This window comes from Anser cygnoides, chromosome 25 (genome assembly GCF_040182565.1).
Source record: "Anser cygnoides isolate HZ-2024a breed goose chromosome 25, Taihu_goose_T2T_genome, whole genome shotgun sequence".
NCBI classification, from domain to species: Eukaryota; Metazoa; Chordata; class Aves; order Anseriformes; family Anatidae; genus Anser; species Anser cygnoides.
The window spans coordinates 6187023-6212073 of NC_089897.1; the positions used below are offsets into that span (position 1 = coordinate 6187023).

General features: G+C 50.5%; 1 protein-coding gene and 1 long non-coding RNA gene across 3 annotated transcripts; one reads left to right on the forward strand and one right to left on the reverse strand.

The window, feature by feature from the left end:
* Nucleotides 1–729: 729 nt before the first annotated feature.
* LOC136786949 (uncharacterized) lies at nucleotides 730–2187 on the reverse strand. The gene is made up of 2 exons (XR_010826610.1): nucleotides 1631–2187; nucleotides 730–1377 (listed from the first exon to the last, which is right to left on the reverse strand). It is a non-coding gene; the product is annotated as an uncharacterized lncRNA (long non-coding RNA).
* A 102-nt stretch (nucleotides 2188–2289) lies between these two features.
* Nucleotides 2290–23530, forward strand: CTTNBP2NL (CTTNBP2 N-terminal like). Of its 2 annotated transcripts, none has more exons than XM_066983188.1 (5): nucleotides 2290–2421; nucleotides 6018–6125; nucleotides 16090–16320; nucleotides 18482–18589; nucleotides 19431–23530. In XM_066983188.1, the coding sequence occupies exons 2-5, from the start codon at nucleotides 6027–6029 to the stop codon at nucleotides 20910–20912; spliced, it is 1920 nt and encodes a 639-aa protein (XP_066839289.1). In that variant the 5' UTR covers nucleotides 2290–2421; nucleotides 6018–6026; the 3' UTR covers nucleotides 20913–23530. The 2 variants fall into 2 exon arrangements, with proteins under 2 accessions (XP_066839289.1, XP_013045177.1); XM_013189723.3 differs by lacking the exon at nucleotides 2290–2421 and adding an exon at nucleotides 5159–5813.
* The last annotated feature ends 1521 nt before the right edge of the window (nucleotides 23531–25051 follow it).

Sequence of the window (25051 nt, forward strand, 5' to 3'; positions counted from 1 at the left end):
CACAGCCCTGCCAGCAGCGGCTCCTGGTTGCGGTGCCAGCACCAGCCTGGCACCCTTTGTGCCACGTCTGTCAGAGGCAGGGTGCAGGGGGGGCTGGTCTGGGCATCTTCTTGTTAAACACCAGTTCTGAGTCAAGGCGACAGTGGATTGTGCCCGGTGAGTCGCTTTCCTTGGAAATTCAAGTGCTGAGATAGAGATGTGCCCATCTCCTATGGGTCTACTACCACCCATACTGCCCGTGCTCTGCCTGACACAGGCCCTTGCTATTTCCCTTTGTGCAATCAAGGGATTGGACTTTCAACTAGCATTTGTCCTCTTCTAGGCTCTAAAGGACTCACAGCTTCCATCTTAACTCTGTGGACCTGACCAGAAAGCTTTTGGCTTTTTTTTTCTTTTTCTGTTTATGCCCCTTTAAGTAGATGTCAATTTTTGGCTGCTGCTGCATGCAGCGGGTGAATAAATGTTCATGGAGAGAAAGAGCAATTGTTTGGAAGTCACCCAGCCTGGCACAGTCCCCAAGCTCGCGCAGACTGGCACGGGGTCCGTGACGGTACCGTGCAAAGACTTCATCTGCTGGCTTCGTGTGAGACAGCACGTGCTGTGCCACGCCTCTGGCGTGGGAGTCATTACTGGAGGCACAATGTCCAGCTTGTTTGGCTGCGGCGTTCAATGAATGTGTGCGTTCCTGAGGGGTCTTTAAATACAAAGAATACACTGTGATTTTGCATGTACAAAGACAAGTAAATTTTATTTCCTTTCAATGCAAAGTATACTTCAGCAGGTACTTCCATTTGTCAGAAATATCAACACAATTTTTTATTTTTTGTTCATCGAAAGAATTACTAGATCAAAGTTGCAAGAAGGATGCATCGAAAGCAGTCATTTGGTAACAGCGAAGAAATCAGCTTCCCAAATGAGAAATCTCCCTCTTGTGTCATGAAAAAGACATTTCCACGTTACCTTTGGAAAAGTGATGGCTGTTAAACCTTACACAAGCCTTCCTGGAGTGCTGAGGAAGCCAATTCAGATGGGGCTGGAGAACCAAGGAAAGAAAGAGGGTACACTTAACAATTCAGGCTGCAGATCGCCTGATTGGAAGAAGGGTTTTCCAAGCATTCTTCAAACTGTCGCTGTTCCTCAGTGGTGCTCTCTCCGGCCGCTTGGCATCCTCCACTCGAAGGCAGCCCTCAGAGAGGCGGGCAGGGGGTTGTGGCCGGGAGCCCCTGCCCTGCCGCCCGTGAGGACAGCGGCGAGCAGGACCAGGTGTGAGGGCTCCCGGCTCCTGCTGCACAAGCCCGACCCAACTCACTGCGCTGCCTGAAAAAACGGCCTTCAAAAGCAGGTACCGGGAATAGCTGCCTTGCTCCCAGGAGCGCTCTGAAAGAGGCAGAATTAAGTGAAATGTGTTCAAGCCGTTTGTTCAAAGCCGTTTTGTGAGAGCTCTTCTTTCCCTGCAGCAGCTTCCAGGGCACGTGCCGGTAGGGCCCGGCAACCGGGCCCCAGCTCCGCGGCCGCTGGCCCCACTGGTGTCCGGCCCCACAGCCGGCCGCAGCCCACCCAGGACCGCCTGTGCCAGCCGCGGGGGGGTCGTGTCCGGCCTCCCCTGGGCACGGCTCTGCCGCTTCCTTACCGCGCGGGGCTCAGCGCCCGCCGGATGGGGCTTACCGGGACCCCCGGTGCCCCGGCCCCGTTCCAGGCGCCCCCCCCCCCACCCCGGTCCGTCCGTCGGTGTAGGCCGGGGGCCGTGCGGCCGGGGGCCGTGCTGAGGGCTTGTCCCGTCCGTGCCGGGGCGCGCCGGGCCGGGCACGCGGCCGGCATCGCCCCCTGCCGCGGCGTCGGGCGCCGGGTTTGGAAATCTCCGCTGTCAGCAACCTCCGGCACCGGCAGCTCAGGCCGCTCCGGGCCCCCAGCGGCGGCGGGGGAACCGAGGGGGGGCTCGGGGCTGCCCCAGCAGCGGGCACGGCACCGACCGGACCGGCCGCGCGCACCGAGACCCCCGGGCGGCGCCTCCACCGGGGGAGGGGGCGGGGCCTCTTCGGGGGCGGGGCCTCGGTGGGCTCCGGTGCCGCCCATCTGGGCCGTGGCCCCGCCCCCAAGGCCCCGCCCCGCCCTGCCCGCGCCGGAAGTGACGCGCCAATCACGGCCGCCCGCTCTCCCCGCCGCCGCCGCCGCGAACAAAAGGGATTTTCAGCCCGCGCCCCGCCCCCCGCGCCCCGCCCCCGCCTCCTGATTGGCCGCCGCCTCCGCCACCGCCCGGACCACGCCTTCGCCCCGCCTTCCCCGCGGCCGATTGGACAGCGGGCGGGCCCGGCGGGGCCTCTGATTGGCGGCCGTGCCGTCCGTCAGCGGGAGGGGCGGGGCGGCTGCATGGGGAGCGGAGCGGCGCGGTAGGGGCGGCGGCGGCGGCGGGGCCGGGGCCAGGTCGGTGTCGGGGGAGGGGGGGTTGGGAGCTGGGGAGGGGGCGGGGGGCTCGCTCCGGGGGGCCCGGCCCGGCGCTGCGGGGCGGTCGCGGCAGGTGCGCGGGGCCCGGCGGGGGGCGGCACCGGGGGGCGGCGGGACCGGGACCGGGACCAACCGGGGGGGCCTCGCCGCGGCGCCGTTACGGGGCCGCCCCGGGTAGGCCCGGCCGTGAGGACCTGGCCCGCGGGGGCGCTGCTGGAGCGGCCCCGCCGTGCCCGTGCACCGGGGCGGGGCAGCGGCCGGAGGCTCCGTGAGCGCAGCCCGGCGGGGAGCTCCCGGCCCCGGTCCCGGGGCGGCTCCCCGGTGCCTCAGCGCGGGGCCGCGCGGTTCCGCCGGGCCGGGCCGGGCCGGGCCGGGCCGGGCTCCTGCCTTGTGCCGGTGCTGGCAGGCGGCTCCCCGCAGCTCCCGGGGCGTGGGCAGGGGGCTCCCGGCCGGGCCGAGGGGGCCTCCAGGCCGGCGGCGAGCGCTTCTCGGTGTTTGTGCTCCGGCCGGTGCCGTATCTGTGCCCGGGGCTGTGTTTATCCCGTCAGGGTAAACAGCGAGGCCTTGCGGTTTGCGGTCAGCCCGTGGGGGCGGCTCGCGGGCCGGGCCGGGCCGTGAGGGGCTGTGGGCGCCGGGGGTGCTCCTGGGTCCCGTCCCGGCGTGGTAAAAGTGCGGGGAAAACCGCGTCCCCTGGGCAGGGCTCCGAGCGGGGGGCTCGGCACCGCACTGACCCGCACGGGTCGGCTGGGGCAGGGCTGGGCAGGGTGGGCTTTCATTTAAAAAGCAGGACCAGAGAAGGAGCAGGGGCACTTAACCGGGAGGAGGACCGGGAAGGGCGGCTCAGGAGACCGCGGGGCTGGACGGGCAGGGAGGGACCGGGTGTAGGTGCAGCAGGGCGTGCACAGATCCGTGCTGGTTGGTGCGCCGGACCACGGAGGTGTCCGGTTCCTACCAGATAACAACCCCAAATTCACACAGCTTTTCCCCTCGCGTCTTCCATCCGCCTGCCGTTGCGTGCCCCTATAAAGCAGCACTCGTGGTTGCTGCGGGGTCGCCCTAACAGGTGTCTGAGATGTGCTGAGAAGTTCCCTGTACGTCGGGCAGGACACGGCTGTGATTCGGTGGGGTTTTAGGGCAGCGGCTTTGCTCGCAGCGCCTGCTCCCAGCCCGGCCCCGAGCACCCAGGGGCCTGGTGGCACGCGGGGACGCCGAGGCTGCGCCCTCGAGGGCTGCCTGGTGCGTTGTACGTGGCTCCTGGGCATGCTGGCTCCTCGTCTCCTTTTCTGTCAGCGTTCGTGCAAGTGTGGTTCAGGACAGGGCTCGTTTGTGTCGTGAAGCTGATTGAAGACGCAGAGCCTTGTTAGGAACAGCAGGGCTGCTTTCTGCGGCACGGTGAGGTACGAGGCACACGGGGCACTGAGGCTGTGGGGCAGGAACGGTTCCTGCCCGCCCTTACAGCTTGGAAGTCCCAAGCCGCCCTCGCTTTAGGAGCGTGTCTTTTGGTGGCTGATGGAGAGATACAGCTGCAAGTGTCTGTGTCAGCTCTTCTTCGGAGCAAAGCGCAGGCTCTGTCCTGTTGGAAGCCCACGTAAAAATTTGCTGTCCTGTGCCGTGTAACGCAGTCAGATGGCATGTTCCAAGATCTCAAAGAAGAAAACTTCTCCTTTTTAGTTCTGGTTTATCGCACCACAGGACTGATACAGCTTGAGGATCTGACAGAATTGTTGCTTCTTCCTGGCAGTGCTGATTCAGTCCTGGTGTCCGCCAGTCTGCCCGACCAAGGGCCGAGGCGGTGTCGCGGTTACACCACGCATCTCCCGGGGGGCTTCGCGCCAGCCCAGCAGGCAGGTTAATGTGTTAACATTAATTTGCTTCTTCTCTTGTACTCCCTTGTGTAAGACGAGTTGTTTGTAAAGCACGCAGCCTTCGTGCCCCAGGAGCCGGCCGGCGGGGTGACGTCCTGCACGGCTGCTGGGGTGTCAGGGGGGTGGCTGGGAGCCAGCGCTGCCGGGCCACTAAAACGTGCCTTGGGTCGGTGTTGGGAGGTCTCTGAAGTACACTGTCACCAGCTCCTGACCAGGCTTCTTTGAAGTCCTGGTGGGTACGTGTGGGTTTACCAAGCGCCTGGCTGTGTGCTTTCCTCTTGAGCACAGGTGGGTGGGTCTGTAACAGCACACAGGCAGCGCCCGCAGGCGCCTGCTGTTGTCCACTCCGCTTGGTTTCAGAACACCCGCAGCACCTCAGCCCTGATGGCACTCAGTGAAGTCTCACTGGGCTGCCCTATCCAGAAAAGTCAGTCAGAAACACTGCTGTTTTACAGAACTTCGTGTAAAATGCTGCCTGAAGCAAGAACGTGACAGCACGATGAGAAACTCCTCTAATTAGCAGAAGGGACACAAAGTAGATTTGTAATTTCTCTTGCTGTGTGAAGGCTACTTATTGCTCTCTGCAAGCAGAACTTTCTGTTCCCAGCAATTGGAAAACTGCTTTGGCGTGAGCAAGACAGAACTTGCATTTGTGCATAATTCTCCAGAGGCACAGTTATGCAAATCCGTTGTGAAGTAGCAGCGACTTCCGAAAAATTGGAGTTTGGTTGAGTGTTTTAGCTGGGTAGGCTTCTCCAGTAAAGGCGAAGCTCACCCTGTGTCACTTGCCGTTGGATTTGGGATCTCTCAGCAGCTGCTTCATCCGGTAGCGTTTTCTGATTGATTTGAAGGGTGGCAAAAGATGGATGTGACTTGGGCTCAGGAAATGCGTACTTGGTTGTTGTATGAAGCAGGAGGTGTATTTCCGTCAGAGACAAGGGTTTAGTACTTGATTGCCGTTGTTTGTTAATAAAATAATGTAATGCAGAGGCTTATAACGAGGCACTGTTAAGTGTATTGGCGGGGGGAGAAGCAGCTTACTGTACGGGGAGTTCGGGCAATGGATCTTCGTTCTTGTGTCAGCAGTAAAATTATATTTAATAAATGATGGCGATATTGAAACAGTTTGGAAGAGTAGTAATTAAGTGTGTATTCTTTGTGGCATTGATTTTTTTCTTTTGTAAAGTGGTTTGGGCCCGTTCCACCATTAATGCATAATGGCCCTCCTAAGGAACGCACCGTAGCACTGAAACGTGAACTTTGCCATGAAATTTGTTAGGTGGCCTGGCTTGGACTGCCTGCAGCCCTGCTCTTCAGTGGCAGCGTGATGTTTGCAGCTGTACAATCCGGGTGTGTTACCTGCTGTAGTATGGCTCTTAAATATCCGTGCTTTGCCCCTCTCCTGTTGACCGGCTACTTCTCGGCGAATGTCGTGCTCTCGTCTTAGCCCTCGCGTTCTGCCTGCGCCATCTGGGTGTGCATCTGTTCGTGACCCTTGGGGAAAAGGTGAAAAATGACTCTTCTGCAACTGGTCTGGGAAGCTAAAGAGAAAATGTTTGCATTATGTATTCTCCCCTTCCCCCCCACCCCACGGCAATCTGCAGTCTGAAGAACTGAAAGCTGAAGTTAAATAGAGATTGTGTGTCATAACTTAGAGTATTGATTTTAATATACAGAGAAATGCCTAATAAACTATCTTCCATTTTTCAGGTTTTCAGGATGAATCTGGAAAAACTCAGCAAACCAGAACTACTGACGCTGTTTAGCATTCTTGAGGGAGAATTAGAAGCGAGAGATCTCGTCATAGAAGCCTTAAAGGTATGTTGTAAGTACCGTGATAGGAGACAAAAACAACAACGGTACTGTTAAGGGTTCTGCAAAGTGCCTGCATGCAAGGTGAAATTCGGAAGCAATGATTTATTACTGGTACAGGACCCTGTGTCAATATCGGTAGTATTCAGTTATAAATGCTGTATATCATTCCACGTCTTCAAATTCGTTGTTGTAAGCTTCCTGCAAGAAGCATTTCAAAGTTTAAATGCAGCGTTATGCATGTGCTTCCATCCTTTCTGATAAGGAACTGAGTACTTGAGAAATGAAGAAGGTCTGCTAGACTTCCTTTGTTGGTTTTGTTCTTATTAAATAAGGAAGGCTTCTTAAAGCAGAACATCTTCTCGCCCGGAGGGATCACAGATTAGTCCTTCAGCGAGAATAACGTCACTGGAATAAGGAAGAAGCAGCCACGGCTTTGTATTAAACTAAGCCACTATAAGCTGCTGCTGCTGAGAGAAGCAGACTTGTGTGCCTGGCTGCTTATTCCTTCCCTTTGCTGGCGCAAGCTGTAATGTAACCTTCCAGAGGAGCTGATACCAGCTGAAACTGACCCATCAAAAAAGTTTGTTTCAGCCCCGTCGGCACGAGCACTGGTGCTGGGACAGGACTGGGGGTGGCGCTGGGGCAGGTGGGACCCCCGCAGGGGCAGCTCCCGCGGCAGGAGCCCCCTTCCAGGCGGTGCCAGCGCTGCGTCCACTTCCCTCGGCTGGGTGGCGTGGGCTGCGGTGCAGTCTGTTGGGGATGAGCCTGGAAAGTATCTCAGAGTGCGTAGTCTGCGTGTAACGCTGCTGCTTTTTGAAGGATGCCTCAGTAAGTTGGCACTCAGCTTCAGTAAGATGGAAACCTATGCGGAATATCCCTTTGGCCTGGTTCTTCTTGTTTGTTTTCCTGTTCGTGGGTTGAAAACCTGATGTCTCTTTGGCTGTATCTCGATGGCCAGAAGCTGTAGTGCCTAGGAGTAGATCTGGTCCCCCTGCGTGGCGAGGAGCTTGTCTTCCATCCTTCGTGCCCCCCTGCCATGATTAGCCCCTGGCAGGCTGCGGCCGTGCTGGGGAGCGGCGATCGAATGGCGCTCCTCACCTGCTGTAACTTAGGTGTGGGGTGTTTTCTGAACCCTTCTCCGTGATTTCTGCAGATTTCCGGGGTGTGTAGGGGGAGGGTTGAGTGCTGAAGAAGCTAATTTTCATCTGTGATTTGGGCGTACCAATCGGAGGTTGCATCTCTGTGCTCTGGCAGCTGTAATTACGGAGCGCGGCGATGAGCTCGGCTCCTCCCTGTCGCTCCTGCAGGGCGTGCATTAACGTGGGCATGTTCGGTGGACCTTCCGAAAGGGATAGCTATTCCTGTCTTGTCAGGTTGCGTGCGATGAGATGAAAGTGTTCTTGTAAGAATTAGTAAGGTATTTTGCAGATTTGATCCATTAGTAGTCATATATATATATACATGTATAGATAGCTCAGTAATACTTAGAGTTGAGTACATACAAATCCTTTTCTAAGCTGGACTAGTGGCTAGTTTCTAAGCCTTTTTTTTTTTTGTATAGTTCATACAAATAATAGTTAATCTTTCTGGTTTGCTTGTTAAAATTACAACATTCAAAATCCAGATGGAGGGTAAGAATTGTCATGCGTCTGTTTGAACAAGATGCAGTCCCTGGACCAGTATATGTGTTTTTTGTAAAACTGCTGATTGTTTTCACATAGTAAATTTTATGCTGACTGTTTCAGTTCTTGCAGAGCAGTTTTCCAATTGGTACTGCTTGTGATTTGTTGTGGCCTCAATATGAGAAGGCTCTTGGCTTCCCTTTGCTCCTCTAATCCTGTAATACCTTGCTTTTGCTATCATAGTGTTATAGTGACCTTACATTTTTATTAGATGTATCTTGGCAATTTGCTGCTATTCTTTAGGTATGGTAAGAGCAAAATACAGGCTTTGGTAACCTGTATTTTACTGTACTGTGTATTGCCCAGGACACTTAGAGGATGCTAGTGCAAGTCTTTTAGAGGATGCTAGTGCAAGTCTTTCAGCGGAGCGCGCACTGGGTGTATTTCCTGGTGCATTAAGGAGGCTGCGTGGTACTAATCACGGCGTTCCACTTCTGGCCTTTTGAACTGTTCTTAAAGTAGTCCTGTTTAGTGAACTTTGTTACTGTCTGATCTCTGAAGATAACAAGGTCCCATAAAGAGAATCTATTCTTACAGTTTGTTTTTATGCCCCCTCGTTCTGGTAGCAGATGTTTACAGAGCTGTTACTCGATTTCTGATAAAAATGGCTTTGCTCTCGTCTGGTTTGCCTTAAACTTCCTTATGGTTTTCCCAAGTAGGAAGAATATCCAGAAGACCTAAATCTGTAAGTAAGAAGGTATTTTGACAGGAGAAAGAGAGACGCTGTCAAGTACAAGTGTGGACGATTTGTTTTCTGTTGGAGGAATGCTATTACCCTCCCGGAGCGAGGGACTGGGTAGAGGCTTGGCTCCTCTCCTAGGGTCAGCTTTCTAACTGTGTCACCAGAACGTGCTCCCGGACAAGCATGGCTTTAATACCACGACGTGAGATGCATGTAATGGGGCACGGAGGGACTGATGGAAAGGAATGTAGCTCCGTTCCATAGGCTTTTTATGAGCACCTTCCAATAGTGCAATGCAATTATCTTTTCTGTTGAAATTTAACCTGCAATTCCCTCCTGCACGAGGAGATCCGTACGGTTAAAACACCCTTTTGACATCGATTGTCAGGTACTGGTAGCTCAGAAGAAATTAATTGAAACTGTAACCTGTGCTTGATAATTGCAAAGTATAAAATACCAAGCTAATCAAAAGTTAGTGCTTTTTTTTTATTATTATTTTTTTCCCCCTTCTCATCCTGAGAACGCCAGGAAAGCTGAAGGTAGCAGGAAAGGGCAGTGAGAGCCTCAAGCCAGAGCTGGCTCTGGCCACGTGCAGCCTCCCAGCACAGCACGGGGGCTCCTGGGGGCGTGGGGCTGGCGGCCGGGCGCCGCGTCAAGCAGTGCCAGCGCGCAGCAGGCTGCCTGCAGGTAGGAGATGGCGTTGCCCATTCGGTGCCTGGGGCAAAGGGAAACAGCAGGAGCCACGTAGCTTTTGGTGGCGGCCGGACAGAGCCTCGGCAGCCTCCTGGCCTCGCAGCGTGCGCGTGTCCAGCACCCAGTTAGAGAAAGCCTGGCCGCGCTGCGCTTGTCCTTTGTTTGCTGATAGTAGCTGTGGTAACAGCTTCACAGGGCTTCGCCGGCTGGAATAGTTTTGTGTGTGGCTGTAATTAAAGGAAAACCCACCTCGCTAATCTGTTTACTCCTCTTCTGATAAACGTAAGAATGCTGCCGTGAAGAAAAGGCCCTCTAAGGCTGAACCAAAGAGCGAAGCCCAGAGCCTTTAGTTTGAGCCGAGCCCTGACGTGCGCCGTGAGGAGCGGGGACATCGGGGGCTGGTGGAAGCGTTCCCTGGGTTTGTGCGTGGAGAAGTCATCCGGCCGTAGCCTCGCAGCTGCCTCTGTTTTGCGTGGTTGTTGAGTAGTGACTTCGGTGCCTGCCTTCAGTCAGCCTTCTTTGGAGGCGTGATAGCTTTACGTGAAGCGCGTACGTACGTGGGAGGAGGCGGCATGGAACCTGAGCACAGCGTGGTCTCAAACAATGGCAGTGTTTGTCTCCTGCAGTTACGTTACACACGGAGACGGCAATGGTTAAAGATCAGAGGTTTGTCTACCTAGTTCAAACTTAAATGCTCCTGACCCCTCCGGATTTCTGAAGCAGATCCTATGTTACGTTGTAGGGAAGGACAAGCACTTGCATGGAAAAAGATTGCCTTAACTTGTAAGCCTGTAATTTGACTGTAGTGCAGTCTGCAATAATTGATATTCCTGCGTGCTTAAAGGAAAGCATTTAACATCTGGCATTTAGCAGAGAGAATCTGTGCATGCAGATTGCAACTCCTAAAATAGTTTTCTTCTCCCTCGTGGTATCGGGCCGCTTGCTGGCTGGCACCAGCCCCGCTTCGCAGCGTCAGAGCGGAGCTGCGGGGCCTGCCCGTGCAGAGGCTGCCTGCTTCGCCCCTTCGCTGCCCACCCTTCCCTTCGGCTGCCCCTGCTCCTCTGCCCTCTGTCCCTGCTCGCCCTGCCGGGGGTCTCTGCACGGCGCCCGGGGGCAGCGTCCCTCCGCAGCTCCTGAGCCTCATCCGTCAGCTGCTCGGGTTCAGATTATAAAGAGCCGTTGTTAGGTCACCTCTAATTAATGCCTCTCCCTTACTGTGACTTGCCCTTGCTGTCTTCTCTGTTCTTCTGCAGCTTTCTTTTTTCCTTCTGCATTGTTTTAATTGAGTGCTGCTGGGCCTTTGTGACAGGGAGAACCGTCTGCGTGCCTTCGCTGTGTACCTGCTCTGACTTCCGATGGCCGTTCGGATCGGGTGTTGATGCAATCCAAGCTCTAGCACGAAGGACTAAGAGAGCAAACTTACTGTACTCAGAATATTGTTTTCCAGTGCTCCAGTTTGCTTCCTCTATTTTAAAACCCCATTGAAAAAAAAAAAAGCTGTTTTGCCCGAAAGTAGCTTCCTGTCCACTGCATAAATCTCAATGTTCTCCTCGGAGCAGGCCTTAAATCTCATTTCTTATTGTGTTCCTTTTCCTGCAGTTATAATCATGTTTAAATCATCCAAAAAAACAGATGCTGTCAGAGTTGCATAATACTAAGGGCTGGATTCTCAGTCCTTACTGCCATGTAGAAAGGATTACACGCATGAAATATAGGTTAGCTTTCTAAAACAGCACACCACGATCGAAAACAATTCAATATTTAAACAAGCCTGCGTTGGTGTGTTAGAGCACCGGGTTCCCTCCCCCCTGCCCGTTAAGTGAGAGTTCGCTGTATGTTAGCAATGAAGTTCTGTTCACTTCTGGAAAACAGGAAGCAGCTTTCTGGCGTGTTCTTTAATGTTAAGGGCTTAAGCGAATTTGGAGCAGAAACTGTCTTTTGTGCTAATGAACCGTCTATTTTGTGGGAGCTGGCGTTCGTTACTTTGCTTCTGAATTCAGTAATTCATTCTATGAAGCGCTATTAATGCGCTCCAAATTACGTGTCCATTTGTCAGTGGGTTTAGAAGCTAAGTTTACGGCACAATTTCAAAACGCCAACATCTACCTCTTGATTAAGTAGGCAAAAAAAGTTCGGTAATAAAGAACCTGACTAGGGATGCTAGCGTTTCCCAGGTGGGACAAAACGGGCGTTTTGCACAAAGCAGCTTAGATCCAGCAGGGTTCCCATGCGCCCGCTCCTTCCAGAAGGCAGGCTTCCTTGCGGCTCTTCTTGCAAGTTTGGGGAAAACTTTGTTTTTCTGCCTTGAGGCAGCCCTGCTCGGCGGTATCTTTTGGACAACCACTTCCCTGCTCCGTCCCAGCGCCCAGGTAGGTCCTGCCGGAGGGACGCTCTGCGTTTCGGGCTTCCAGCTTGGAGCCGAGTGCGGCGTGGGTCCCGCGGCGCTGGTGCACGGTGCTCAGCCATCGCTGGGGACCTGTGGGCGCTGTGCCGCTGCGCCGGCTCATGCCATCTGCACTTCCAAGCAAAGGTTCCCAGAGAAGGAAGCTGTGATTTTGTGCTGCTGAATGTTTATTGCAAACGTTTCTTACGTTTTTCGAAGCTGATAGGCCGTGTTAGGCGGGCAAATGTCGTTAGGTGTCATTCAGCTGGTTTGTTGGCGTGGTGTACTGATGGCGGTCGGGAGGCGCGCGCTGTTCAGCACCACGGCCCCTGCTGGGCATCGCTCCGGGGCTGGAGCTGGAGCTGACGTGGGGCCGGGGTCCTGCGCCGAGGTTTTTGTGCAGAGCAAGGGGTCCCAACACAATTCCCTTCTCGCTGGCGGCCGTGACTTCAGCGTGTCTTCGTTCCCAATATCTGGCTCGGGGGAAAGGAGCTAATGAGGAAGTCAAAGGCAGTAAGAAGCTATTTAAAGATTATACCGCTCTGCAGCATAAAGGAGGAACTTCTGTGCGTATTATTACTGGAGAACTGCATACGCAGTAACTACGGTTAATTAACACCGTGTTTGTGTTGTGCCCAGGGTTAAATCCCGAACCCTAAAATTACAGGGAAGAGCAATATTCCACCTTCTGTCCAGAAAAACACTTAAAGCAAGTGCTGGGAATTCCCCGTTTGAAGTTCCAGTAAAACAAGTTGTAAAGCTTATTGAAGGCAGACAGAAAATGCTGTCTCATAAACAAGGTTTCAATAAAAGGAAATCTTTAAAAAAAAAAAAAAAAAAAAGTATATTATGGGAAACATCCAGCCCAACGCAGCTTAGAAATCCCAAGAGGAAACAGTAGCTTTTCCCTAACAAAGTGAAGTTCTGCTGTGCTGGGCTGCACAGGAAGCATCTCTTCACTGTTGTCAGATATTGCTTCTGCTCCAAAAGTCAGAGGGAGCCTTTTCCAAAACGGACTGGCCGTGGTCAGCGACCCTAGCAGGAGCTAAAAGCCAGCCAGCGTAGGGTGGGACCCCCCCAGTGCCTGCTTCTTCTGATCATCGGGACTTTTGTTTGGAGGAGTAATTCACTTGCGTAGCTGCTGCCTGTGGTTTTGTTTCTTTGGGGTTTTGTTTGTTTGTTTCTTCGTTTTAAGAGCTGCCCAAACTTAAATGTTAACTTTTTTCCTCTTGGCGGAGGGCAATATAATCATCCACAAAGCTGCCAAATAGTTCATTTAGTTGCTTTCAGAGTTTGAATTTTTTTGATAAGAAATTACGTTTACATGTCTGAGATGGTGGAGATGAAGGTACTGAATTAGAGGAACTTCTAACTGTAGAAAATCGCGTCGTCTTTTGAAGAGCAGCTCATCTTGTGGGATGTGTACATGTCATCTCTGGTCTTCCAGATCCGATTTTCTGCTGCTGGGTTAGCAATGCTTTTTGTAATGTTGTTTGTTTATTACTGAGGCTCAATCTCGTGTCGATTTATACGTTACAATAGGTTGATACTGGGATCTGAGATCTAGGTTGATTTTTTTTTTTCCGTGCTGGGCTCATTAATAGAATCTTTCTCTTGCATCATCAAGTTGCTTCTGTTCTGGAAGTTAAAAAAAAAAAAAAAAAAGTGTTTATGCCTGAATTCCAGTTCAGACAGGACAAAATCAAAACTGCTGGAGCTGTTTCCATGTAATCCCCTAATCCCCAGCATGACTGGGGGAGGTCGAGCTGAAGAGGCGCCCAGGTGAGCGGCATCAGGCAGGGAGAAGCCCCACGCGCGTGTGCCCATCCTGAGCTGGTGCACCAGGAGCGGTGGTGGTGGCCCCGCGGCCACCTCGGAGCCGTGCTGCCCGGCGGCCCCGCGGCACGGAGGTGGCACACGCAGGCTGCAGGTCGGCGTCTGCGTTTCTACTGCGTGGCGGCCCGAATGCCCGAGCGGTGGATTTCGTTCTGTAAACTCGTTGTAGCCTGTGTAGGATGGGCTGTTTAAGACTTTTCATAGTCTAGACAGCTTTAATTAAATGTTTATGCTGTGCTGGCTACTAAAGAAGAATAGCTGGACTTCACGAAGCTATTAATGTTATGATAGGCTCATCTGTTTGTCATGCTAGCTCAGGAAAACACTTAATTGCTCAGAGCAGCAAGGAAGAACTTCTCGTTCTTTCCCAGGCAGGAAACAAACCTCCCCGGCTCAGCTCAGCCGAGCTCAGAGCTGCCTGGGAGCGAGGGAGAACCGTGACTTTTGTCAGCGCTCACAGAAAACCAGAGGTTATACGTACTGGGTATGAACTTATTTGGTGATAAATCCCAGTTCTTTGGGCTTTTATTAGAAAGCAGCAGCCTGGCAGGGAGCTACCCGAATGTCCTCCCCCTCGCGGTCTCTCCGATGTTTTCCTGCGGCCGTGCAGTGCCCACCACCAGGTGGGTTTGGCCCCGGGGAAGAGCAGCTCGTCTCAGAGCAGTTTGGCAGCTGGATGAATGTCCAGTTTTGTACTCGAAGCCTTTTTAATGCCTGAGTCACTTAGAAGTGCCCTACGCGCTTGCAGCGAGGTCGGGTTGAGTCACTTTTATAAATACTTTGGAAGAACTGAAGTTCCCCGCCCTGCCACAAAAAAAGTCTGTAGTTTTTCCTGTGATTCATTAAACCATGGGTGGCTTATTATCCGAGGCTGCCCTCCCATTTCCAGGGCTGATCCTTTCCTTCCTCTTTTTATTTAAATCCATAGAACAATATCTTCAGCTCTGGCCAAACGCATGTAGCACCAAGCCGTGCCCACCTTTCCTGAGAAGGCAGCAGGGCTGTCTGGCAGAGCGAAGTGTTCCTCTGTATTTGTGTGCTGCAGGGGTTAAAATGCAACGCCAGGTCAGGATCGGCGGACAGCTCTCTCTAACCAGGTTGGGTCATGGAGGAAATATGGAAAGAAAGGTGCTTTTTGTGCCTCTGGTCAACGTAGCCTATACGTTTCCCCCTTTGAGGGCAGTGCTTGACTTTGACGTGTTTTTTCCACGCTAATCCCATGGTTCTGTCTTGGAATATAGACAGGACCAAAAAGTCTCCGTCAGCTATTTGAGTAAAGATTTATTATTATTTTTTTAGCATCTGTGTGTTCACAAAGGTTTGTTTTGGTTTTTAGGACTTCCCAGTAGTCATTCGGTAGGATAAGGCCGTAGCATCCTAACCAACAGATTTCCAGCTGGAAGGGATGGCTCTAAATGTAGGAAACGTAAAGCTTAGGAAGTGTGAGTTTCCTGAATTCTTACATGTCACCAAAAGAAACCTAATCGTTCCTATCTTGCATCTTGAGCCACTAAGCTTTGTTTAGTCTGGAGGAGATTAGTAAGGATTTTATTAACAATTTACAGCTTTCTAGGTTACTGTGAGAGTAAAACTCTTTAATTGCTCAACATGAAATTCTTTGATGGTGACATAATGAAAAAAAACAACACACAACTGCTCTCCCACCGCCACATCAGTAAATGATTAAATCTCTCGGTGAGCAGGACCTGATATTTACCTTTTGCAGGGGTGGAATGGAAGCGATGGAGGCAGGTAGCTGTGGTATGAGGACGTTAGGGTGTGTGCTCAGAAGAGGCTGTGTTTTTAAGCAAGACTTCCTTTCCTTCTCTTCCTAGTTTGCGTGAGGCCACTTGGCTGAAAGGCTTTTTCAGCCGGGGGACCAGTGAGAAATGAACGGTGCACGTGCTCCACATAGCTGCCACGCGCTCACCCTCGGCTGTCACAGGCAGACACGCTCAGACATCTGCTTGCGTTCCAGTTGTGGAGATACGGGCGCTTCTCGCGCGCCGCTTCAGGATCCCCGTCCCCGGAGAGAGAGCTGGAGGAGCGGTGGCGAAGCGGCGGGGCCAGCCGAACTGGACTCGCTCGCACACTTCTGTTCCTTCTCGATTTTATTGTCTGTGTCAGTGGGGGACCGTCAACCTACGTCCGTTTTAAATATATTAACGAGGGGGTTTATCAGCTTGGAGCCTAGCTGAAACTTTAAATGTTAACAGCTTAAAAATCCTTTCTGATGATGGAGTGTTGTCCTCACTGTGCATTTACCTTTGGGTAGTCTTACTTGATCAGTCTGCCGTCAGAGGAATAGTTTGGGCACCCGCTACGAGAAAGCTGTGGTGTTTGTCCCCTTGGTGCTGCCCGCATGAGAATGGAGGGTGCAGGTGGGCGCTGGGGATCACGTAGGTGGCAGGAGCTGCACTGCTCCTCAGGTCGATCGCTGGGCCAGCTTCTGTCATCTGAATTGCTCTCTTATCCTCGTCTGCTAACCACGTGCCTTTAACGTGACACACTTGTGGTTTTTCCTCTCTAAATACACTTATAGCAGGTAGTGGGTTATGTATCAGGCTGTGTCATGATTTCTGTAAGTGGAAAATTGGGGAAGGGATTATTAATGATGAACAACTTTCTTTTTTTTAGCTAGTTTTGTATTTTAAGTATGCTGAAATGCAAATTTGTTTAATTTTATCACAGGCCCAGCATAGAGACACCTTCATTGAAGAGCGCTATGGAAAGTACAACATCAGTGACCCACTGATGGCTTTGCAAAGAGATTTTGAGACCCTGAAAGAGGGGAATCATGGTGAAAAGCAACCAGTATGCTCCAATCCCTTATCTATTTTGAAAGTGGTGATGAAACATTGCAAGAATATGCAGGAAAGAATGTTATCCCAACTAGCCGCTGCAGAAAGCAGACACAGAAAGGTAAGTTTTTCCTCAAATAAGGTATTCAGAATTTACTAGTTACATTTTGAAAATACGTTGACTTAGACAAAAACTCTTGAATGCCTTGAGTTTTGGTAACTGAAAGAACTTTTCAGCTTTATTTAAACTTCTTGTCACTCACTATGATGCAACTGTTAGGCTCGTTAGTTTGAGATTTGAAAGGCATACAAGATGTCTTTATTAGGGGACACAGGAAAGGAAGTAGTTTATCCACAACTGGGAGGTATGGTACTTACTAAAATGTAAGAAAGAATTTCTGGAAGGTTGAATTCTCAGCAAACACATCACTGTTTACCACTGTTATCTCAGAAAGAGCTAGTACCAGGTACTTATGGGAGTGCACCCCTGGAAGCTGGGCTTTTCTAACAAAATAGGGCTTGACCAAAACTAATTTTGGCCACTTTAATGGATTATCTCTTATTCTTCATATGGAGCTTGAACATACAGTGACACCAGTGAAGTGCCTGGGCCACATGTCAGACTTTACTTCCTCAGAGGTTTGCTCACCTGGCATACGTACCTCCGTTTGCTAGGAGAGCATAAAGCTGCACACAAGTCTGAAAGCAAGAGTCCACTGACCTCAGCGTCTCGGGCTTGCTACAACAGCTTCTCTTTATGTAACTACTTAGCTTTTAAAAAACAAACAAAAAATCCGCATGTTTACATGGAGTTCTTTTTGTCCTGCAGTAAATTTGACAAGCCAAAATGACTAAAATACTTGTCCCTCCTGTATAGTCAGGGCACGGAATAGTTGTCCAAGAGTGTATCACTGGAACCCGCGACTGGGAGGAGCCCTCCTGAATCTCTAACCACCTGCGCTGCAGCACCATGTCTTAACCTCTTCACATACTTCTGCTCCATCTAGAAAGTAGCTGGGATTTTTGCTTTTACTTGCTTTTACTTGCATCAGTGGCAGACTGGTATCTAGAGGCTAGCTTTTATAATGTCAAATTTAAGTATATTTTTGGCTACTGCCTGTGCCTGAGCCAGTACCATCTTGGGTGTGGTTTTTTGTTTTTTCCAGATGTCACTCTTGCTTTGATTAAAACTTACACAATCAAATACGAAGATACCAAATACAAGTAGTCACATTTTATTTCTAATCAAAAGGTTCAAAGTTGAACCCTCTGTTCCATTGCTCATCAGTGCATGGTTTGAAGTTTATTTTCATGTGATCTGTTGATGGGGACAAGAGCAAGGCCGTCCTTTCAGGCTGTGAAGAGTGTGAAGCATTTCTGTCGCTCTTGTAAAGAGGTTTCCTTCTAAAGAGGTTTCTGTCGCTCTTGTAAAGAGGTTCCCTGGGTACCTAAAAATATTTAAGCATTGTTTGGAAGCTTAAATTGCAGGAAGACTGAGAAGCTACTAAATCCCTGGTGAGTGTGTTTTAGGAAAGCCCTAGAGTTCTGGAGGTGAGATGCAAGCTCCCCCCAAGAGACTCTGCCTTATTTGGCTTTTTTTTGTTGAGTTAATAGAATTTCAATTATTCATGTAATTCAGCATGAAAACTGAAGGAGCTCCTTAACTGGGTCCTTATGGCAAGCAGTTTCATTTCAAGAGCTCATCTTGTTCTTAAGTGGAAGAACAAATTAATGCTCTTTAAAATAAACTTTGCACTGCAGTCCTCAAATCTCCTGTAAGAAACTGAAGGAGAAGTCTGAGTGTGAATTACTGCTGGAACTGTAGCGAGGATCATCGCTGCGACTGTAACACCCTGTGTCGCCTGGGCGCGTCCTCCCTGGGGTAGTGCGTCTGCTCTGCTGGCTCTGGTGTTAAAGGTCCTGCCAGGAAATTCTGATGAGGGCACCCTACTGCCAGTGGCAGCTGATGGGAACTTCTCGAGGCTGTTTGCAGCTGGGAGGAAAAGCGCGCAATTTGCCTACTGGGTAATAAAACGATTTGTGAAGGGTGCGATTCTCTAACTTCTTTCACAAACTGGCTCAACTATACCAAATAATAACACAGTGTAACTTGTCCAAAAGCTGCTTTTATGTGATTTCCGAGTTGAATTGGGATGTCAGGCTGCAGTGGTAGCACTCCCGTGTCACTTGGCTTTGGGCGGTGTGCGGAGGCGCCGCTCTCCCTGCGCTGTGCGGCTCACGGGTGCGGCTGGGTGCTGGAGTGACCCGAGTCTGTTTGGCAGGTGATCCTGGACCTTGAGGAAGAGAGGCAGCGTCACGCCCAGGACACGGCGGAGGGGGATGATGTGACCTACATGCTGGAGAAGGAGCGGGAGCGGCTCACCCAGCAGGTACGCTGCGCCTCAGTAGCTGCTGATTACCCAGCCCACGGAAACCCGGGGCCCCGGGTGCTCAGGCAGGGTGCTGAGCTGAGTACTGGTGTTAGATCACACCTTCACATCTAAAGAATATCAGGGGCCTCGCTCCTCCGTAAGGCTCTCCTGTTTTTTCTTCCATTTTGATGTGAAAAACAACCTCATTTCTCTGATGTTTTTTTTTTTTGAAGATGAATGGTGGTAAAAGCCATTAATAGACAAATGCTTTGAAATCTTTCTTCAGCCTGAAATCTGAGAAGTTCTCAAGAGCAGGGCTGCACTTACAAATGATAACGCTTTCTAGCACTCAAAAATCAGAATAAGTCGTCATGAAAGGTCTCCCGGTGTGATTGCTCAGGGATTATAATAAATATTTAAGCTGCTGTTTTCTCTTACTCAATTGCTGCAGACTTTAATAAACATATGTAATGTATCAGCATTTCAAAGCCCAATGCCTTTAAAAGGCAAACCAACAAAGTAGTAAATGAGGTGGAAGGAAATTTTTGCTCAGATCACCTGTTCAATCAGTGCGTGGCAGAACGTGTATGTCCTACAAAGTGCCAAATGAATATCATACGTGATGTAACTACTCACAAGTAATAATTCGTAATAGATGTGAACTGAGTTGCTTGTCACACAGGACTGTCTTGCAGACACCTGGGGCAAGAACCTCTTTCTTTCTCTTAGGCATTGCCATCTTTTACTGGGGAATGTCTCCAACGTGTATAGTAACCCCATTAGCTTTTGTGGTGCTGCACGTCGTTTACTTTCAGGAGGTTTTGTGGTTCCTTTACAGCTTTTCTTTGTTGTCTTCTAGTTGGAGTTTGAAAAATCCCAAGTGAAGAAGTTTGAAAAAGAACAGAAGAAGCTCTCAAGCCAGTTGGAGGAAGAAAGGGCTCGCCACAAGCAACTGTCTTCCGTGCTTGTGGTAGAGTGCAAGAAAGCCACTGCCAAAGCAGCAGAAGAGGGTCAGAAGACAGCAGAATTGAGCTTGAAATTGGAAAAAGAGAAGAGTAAGGTGAGTAAACTGGAGGAGGAGCTGGCATCCAAGAGGAAGCGGGGTTTACAGATGGAAGCACAAGTAGAAAAGCAGCTCTCGGAGTTTGACATTGAAAGAGAACAGCTGAAAGCCAAGCTGAACAGAGAAGAAAACCGTACAAAAGCACTGAAAGAAGAGGTAGAATGTTTGAAGAAAGCCCTGAAGGAGCTGGAGGCTGCTTGCCAGGAGCACAGTCCTACTGAGCCTTTGCAGCCAAGCTCCTCAGTGATGTCCAGAGGAGTTGCTACTGACAGTCCCGCAGTGAAGTCTGTGTCTTGCCAGACGGAGTGTCCACAAGCAGACCGAGCAAATCCTGCCGGCACAAGCAAAGCTGTGCATACCGTGTTTCCCAGCCCTACTACACCTACTCATTCCTATGCAAAATCCAATGGTCATTGCAATACAGACATGCAAACGGGTAGCGAGCTGCTGCAAACAAATGCAGCAGAGAGCCAGGCTCAAAAGGAGAAATCTGCTGGTACAACACTAGAAAACGCAGTTGAAAATGGAAGTTCTCCTGTAAGAACAGAGTCACCAGTGCATCTGATGTCTCAGCTCCCTTCTAGTGGGGTCTCCCTGTCTCCCAGCAGCACAGCTGCCTCCTCTCTAACACCTTCGCCCTGCTCCTCACCGGTTCTGACTAAACGCTTAGTGGGAGCTTCAGCAAGCAGCCCTGGTTATCAGTCATCCTACCAGGTGGGGATCAATCAACGTTTCCACGCAGCTCGGCACAAATTTCAGTCTCAAGCTGAACAGGACCATCAGTCAAGTGGTTTGCAGAGCCCACCGTCAAGGGATTTGTCTCCTACTCTAGCAGATAACTCTGCTGCCAAGCAGTTAGCACGCAATACAGTCACTCAGGTTCTTTCCAGATTCACCAGCCAGCAGGGAGCGATTAAACCTGTCTCCCCTAATAGCTCACCTTTTGGCACAGACTATCGAAATCTGGCAAATGCCGTGAGCCCCAAAAATGAATCTGGTCATTCTCCGAGCCCTGGAAAGGTTTCCAGTCCGCTAAGCCCATTGTCTCCTGGGATTAAGTCACCAACCATTCCTAGAGCAGAAAGAGGGAACCCTCCACCCATTCCTCCAAAGAAACCTGGCCTCGCTCAGTCGCCTGCTGCTCCTGCTCCGCTAACCAAAACCTCTTCTCAGGCGTCCTCTCTGGGTGCCCCCATGGACGTGGCAAGTAGCTGCTCTAACAATACTGTAGTGGCAAATGGCAAAGACATGGAGATACTCCTGCCAACTAGCAGCTAGTCTCCAGAAAATGTGAATGTGACATTCCATGGCTTAGCGTCCTAGAGCTAAGGCACTGGTTTTCCACTCCATGTTATTTATTTCCATAGTAGCAGAATCTGTCTGTATAAAGCATTTAGTATATTTTTCTTTTTTAATAGGTAGGAAAATATTTTTGTTTATGAAGAAACCTTAACTACAGCTATACAGTAGCCTCAAAATGTCTCATGGCAACGGTCAAATCAAATCAAGAACAGGAACCATAATCATGAACTGGGACCTATCTATCAAACTAAAATGGGACTGAAATGCTACTTTTAAATTATGCAGAAATAACTTTTGCAGACTTTTTACTCCAGATGAACATTTTATATAAAGTGCCTGAACTAAGCCTGCAATATGAATGTGATTCTCTGAAAAGGGTGAAGAGGGGGACCATCTAGCTGCAGAAAGAAATTCTTCTCTGAGTCATGAATGTTAAAAACACTGTTTTTCTTTTTAATTCTTTCCGTTTGCTAAAGTAAGTTAGCAAATGTGCTACCAATTCTGTAAAGTGACCACCAGACTGATGCAGCCAGCCACACTTTGTCCTTTAGATCTTGGCTCCTAGGTATTTTAGGAAGCATACACAAGTTTCTTGGTGTGAAATTTAGCAGTAATCTGGATTGTCCAGATTACTCTGCTTTCAATATTCATTGTTCCAGCAGTTTTTTTTGTTTGTTTCCTATAGCACATCCGGTAGAGATGCCTGGGTGCTTTAAATGGCTAAACTCTAGTTTCTGGTGTGTCACCTTTTAATTTTCAAGTTCCTCAAGCATTCTACTGTTGTGTGTAGAACTTCTGAGAAAAGGATCTTGCTACTACTTGACAAAGATCTTGCTATTACTTGAAAAACAAAACACTAGTCCATATGATACAGTTTCCTTTGCAACAGTAAAACAGGATCTTCTACTATACACAAAAGCAATAATTTTATTCATCACTTGCATCAGTGGTGTCCAGCTGACATGGATTTTACACGCTAGTTTTGGGATCTTGTTGGCTTTCAGTGGCTGCTACAAATAGAGAACCAAATCATTACTGTCATAGGTAATTGACTACGTGTATGTGTTTAGGTAGTTTCACACGTACCTATTAAATATACAACACGTTATGAAAATCTCTATTCTTGAGCTTCTTCCTAATATTAAGAAAACAAGGGAATTCTTTGAGATTGGAAAAAAAAAAACAGAGCAAGGAATTGCCTAAGTTTGAGGCAAATCCTACGTAGGAAAAGTTATTTGGGCCCAAAAGGGGAGCGGCAATGGATTCTAGCGCAGAAATGTTTGGTACGAGAAGTGTAGTCCTCACTGCCATGTTCTGCCTATGCTGCCCATCACTCCACAGCACGGCAGGGTTGGTTTTCTGAGTCATCGTGGTAAGAAGTGCAAGACAAACGTACCACAGATCAGTGGTAGAGGCTGAGAGCGTAACCCTGAGTTAATTATTTCAGGTGTTGTATCTGAACTGATCCTAAACTTAGAAACGTTCAGCGTTTCCCTCTCAGCAGTGTCAAGTTGCACACTATAGTTTCCCACTGCCAGCGATGCTTTCTCCTTCATCGTTTTTGAATATTTAATCAAACAGAGCACATCCCACTTCCCTGTAGGAAAGATCCCTGTGGCTGCGGGGCAGATGCACTGCTGGACGTGGCCTGGAAGCTCCTTCACCAGGCAGCTCCTTCAAGCCCTGAGTCTTGCTCTGTAGGACATCGCAGCGCTTGTGCTGCTTTGGAGTGGCTGTTGTCTGAAGCGCCCCTGCTGTTCTTTCCCGTGCAGGCAGATATTTAGGCTAGAACAAGAGGTTTTTACAAACCTTTTAGTAGCCTTTTAAATTGTGGTGTTACGTGCCATGGTTCCTAACCCATTGGAAGGGGCTACATGCTAACAATAGGAAGATGGGCAGCCTGGAAATAAGTGGGCAGTGGCTTTTAGGGAAGCACATTTATTACTTTTGTAAGTATTCATAGCAGATTTTTTCTCTTGATGAGAGTAATTCTGAAAACTGATGGGCAGATGAATTTAGGCCCACGTATCACTGCCGATTCAAAAGTGAGGCTTTTGTATACACTGCTTTAACGTGTTTCTTTGCTTTTACATTAATCTAAATTGTATTATCCCCTTTCCTTATCAATAGCTCTATAGAGAGAGATGCTATGATGAAGTTTATTAGGAAATGCACTGAGTACTGGTTCTTCTAAAATATAATATGGGAAGGGGGTATGCAAAAGAATGTATTTTTGCTAGTAGCCTATCTTCTGAGAGAAACTAAGCACAAGATATTAAAATGGATCCAACTAATTCAGTAAGACATTTAGAGGTAGTATTTAACTGTTGATGTAGATTCTGTGTGAAAGCAACTAAATATTTCTTCTATAATTCACATTTGTTACAAGCAGAAATTGTTGCAGAGTTTGTCACTGGCTAATGGAGTATAATGAAGTGCAAAATGTACACACTAGTATTAATTCATTAACACTTGTAAATTTGTAAAGCCAAATGTACCGAGCTGAACTCTTTAATCATTTTTATAGCTGACGGCATTAAACGTGTTAAACATTCATATTATCAATAAAGGATTTTATTTTTAAGATGTGCAAATTGCTTAAGGAAATGTTTGGAGTTTTGACTTGGGGCTGTGTGTGGCTCAGGGCTGCCTCACACAAACCTGCCACGAGCTGGGCTGGTGCAAGGATGAGGAAGCCAAAGCTTTAATTTACGCTCTGAAATTTCAGAAAGATTTCTTCTATATAACAGATAAGGAGCAAGTGTTGCTGACTATCTTCTGGGCTGTATTGTTTCTGTCTCTCTCCCGGCCCGCAGCACAACGCTGGATTTCTGTGTGCTCTGTCCCCACAGAGCAGCACCGCGGGGGCTGCCCCATGCCGCCCAGCCCTGCCATCAGGGAGAGCCCACGGCTCGTCGGCTCCTTAACATTACGCCTCAAGAGCGACCTGGTTTTCTTATCTTTGCATCGGTTTGGCTGAACAGGTTTTGCAGCAAGCTGGAAGAAGCTCTTTGTTCATCTCTTTAGGCTTGATGAAATTTCTGAGGAGTGCCCCGAGAGCGCTGGCGCGGGCCGTGGCCTAGCCGCACGCAGCAGCCGCTGAACAAGCTCTGCTTCCTTCCCCAGCCCTTCCTTCCTCCAACGCCTCGGCCGGGAGCCCTGCCCAGGCAGGAATTTGGGGTGGTACCCGGGCGTCTCGGCCACAGCCCTGCCTGCTTTTTATAGCAGCAGAGGTGAAGAGGGGTGTGTGCGAAGCTGTTGCCCGAGTCTGACTGCCTACAACCCCTTCTATAAACAATAACGTGTGCCCTACTTTTCCCCTGCCCCCTGGCAGGCCGCGCTGCCCTCAGTGAGCATTTGGGTGGTTCTCTGAGCTGCGGGTGAGGCTGGAGCCTGCTCACAGCGCTGCTGCCAGTGAGCCCAGCGCCGAGTCCCTGCTCGGAGCCATTTGCTATGCACGAGGGAGGGAGTTGGTCAGTCCCTGGGCCACAAGGTGCCCATTCATCCCCGAGACCTCCACGTGGGCCATGCCCGGCCCTGCCCCAGCTGGCAGCCCTGCGTGGGGCCGCTGCTTCACCCGGGTACAGGTCCCAAGCACAGTGCAGCAGCCCTGGGCCCGGGGTGTGCTGAGGTTCCCTCCTCCCATCCCGGCCCACCCAACGCTCCCTCGCCAGGCAAGCCTGCGGGCTGCCCGCGCACGGCGTGGAGAGGCCACGTTTACGTGGTGCAGCAAAGTCGAATGTCACAGACAGGCGGCAAAAGCAGTGACTCACTATTTCTGTTCTCTCAACAGCCTCCTAAATCTGCGAGACTAGTCAGCTCGCAGCCCCGCCTGGAATCACCTAGCTGGAGGCTGGCTATTGTGGAAACGTGGGGTTTATGGCAGGCAACTGCAAGCAGCGCTCGCCTCTCGGCGTTCCTGCCGGGAGCAGGGCCCGCAGCAGTGCCCGCAGCTCATCGTGTGGCGGGCCGCCTCGACGCCGCGTCCCCCTTTCAAGGGAAATGGGACGCAGCTTCGCTTAGTGTGCTTGTTTTCCTGTTCCCCCTGGAAGGAGCTGCACGCACGTCCTCATGGCTGTAAGCGGGCTGTGCCGGCAGGCTGGCGTTAGCCCAGC

Bases quoted from the DNA above. Each gene is read 5' to 3' on its own strand.
- CTTNBP2NL (XM_066983188.1), top strand. From the start codon at position 6,027: ATGAATCTGGAAAAACTCAGCAAACCAGAACTACTGACGCTGTTTAGC. The intron at 6,126-16,089 runs GTATGTTGTAAG...ATTTTATCACAG, and splicing joins TCGTCATAGAAGCCTTAAAG to GCCCAGCATAGAGACACCTT. The intron at 16,321-18,481 runs GTAAGTTTTTCC...TCTGTTTGGCAG, and splicing joins CAGAAAGCAGACACAGAAAG to GTGATCCTGGACCTTGAGGA.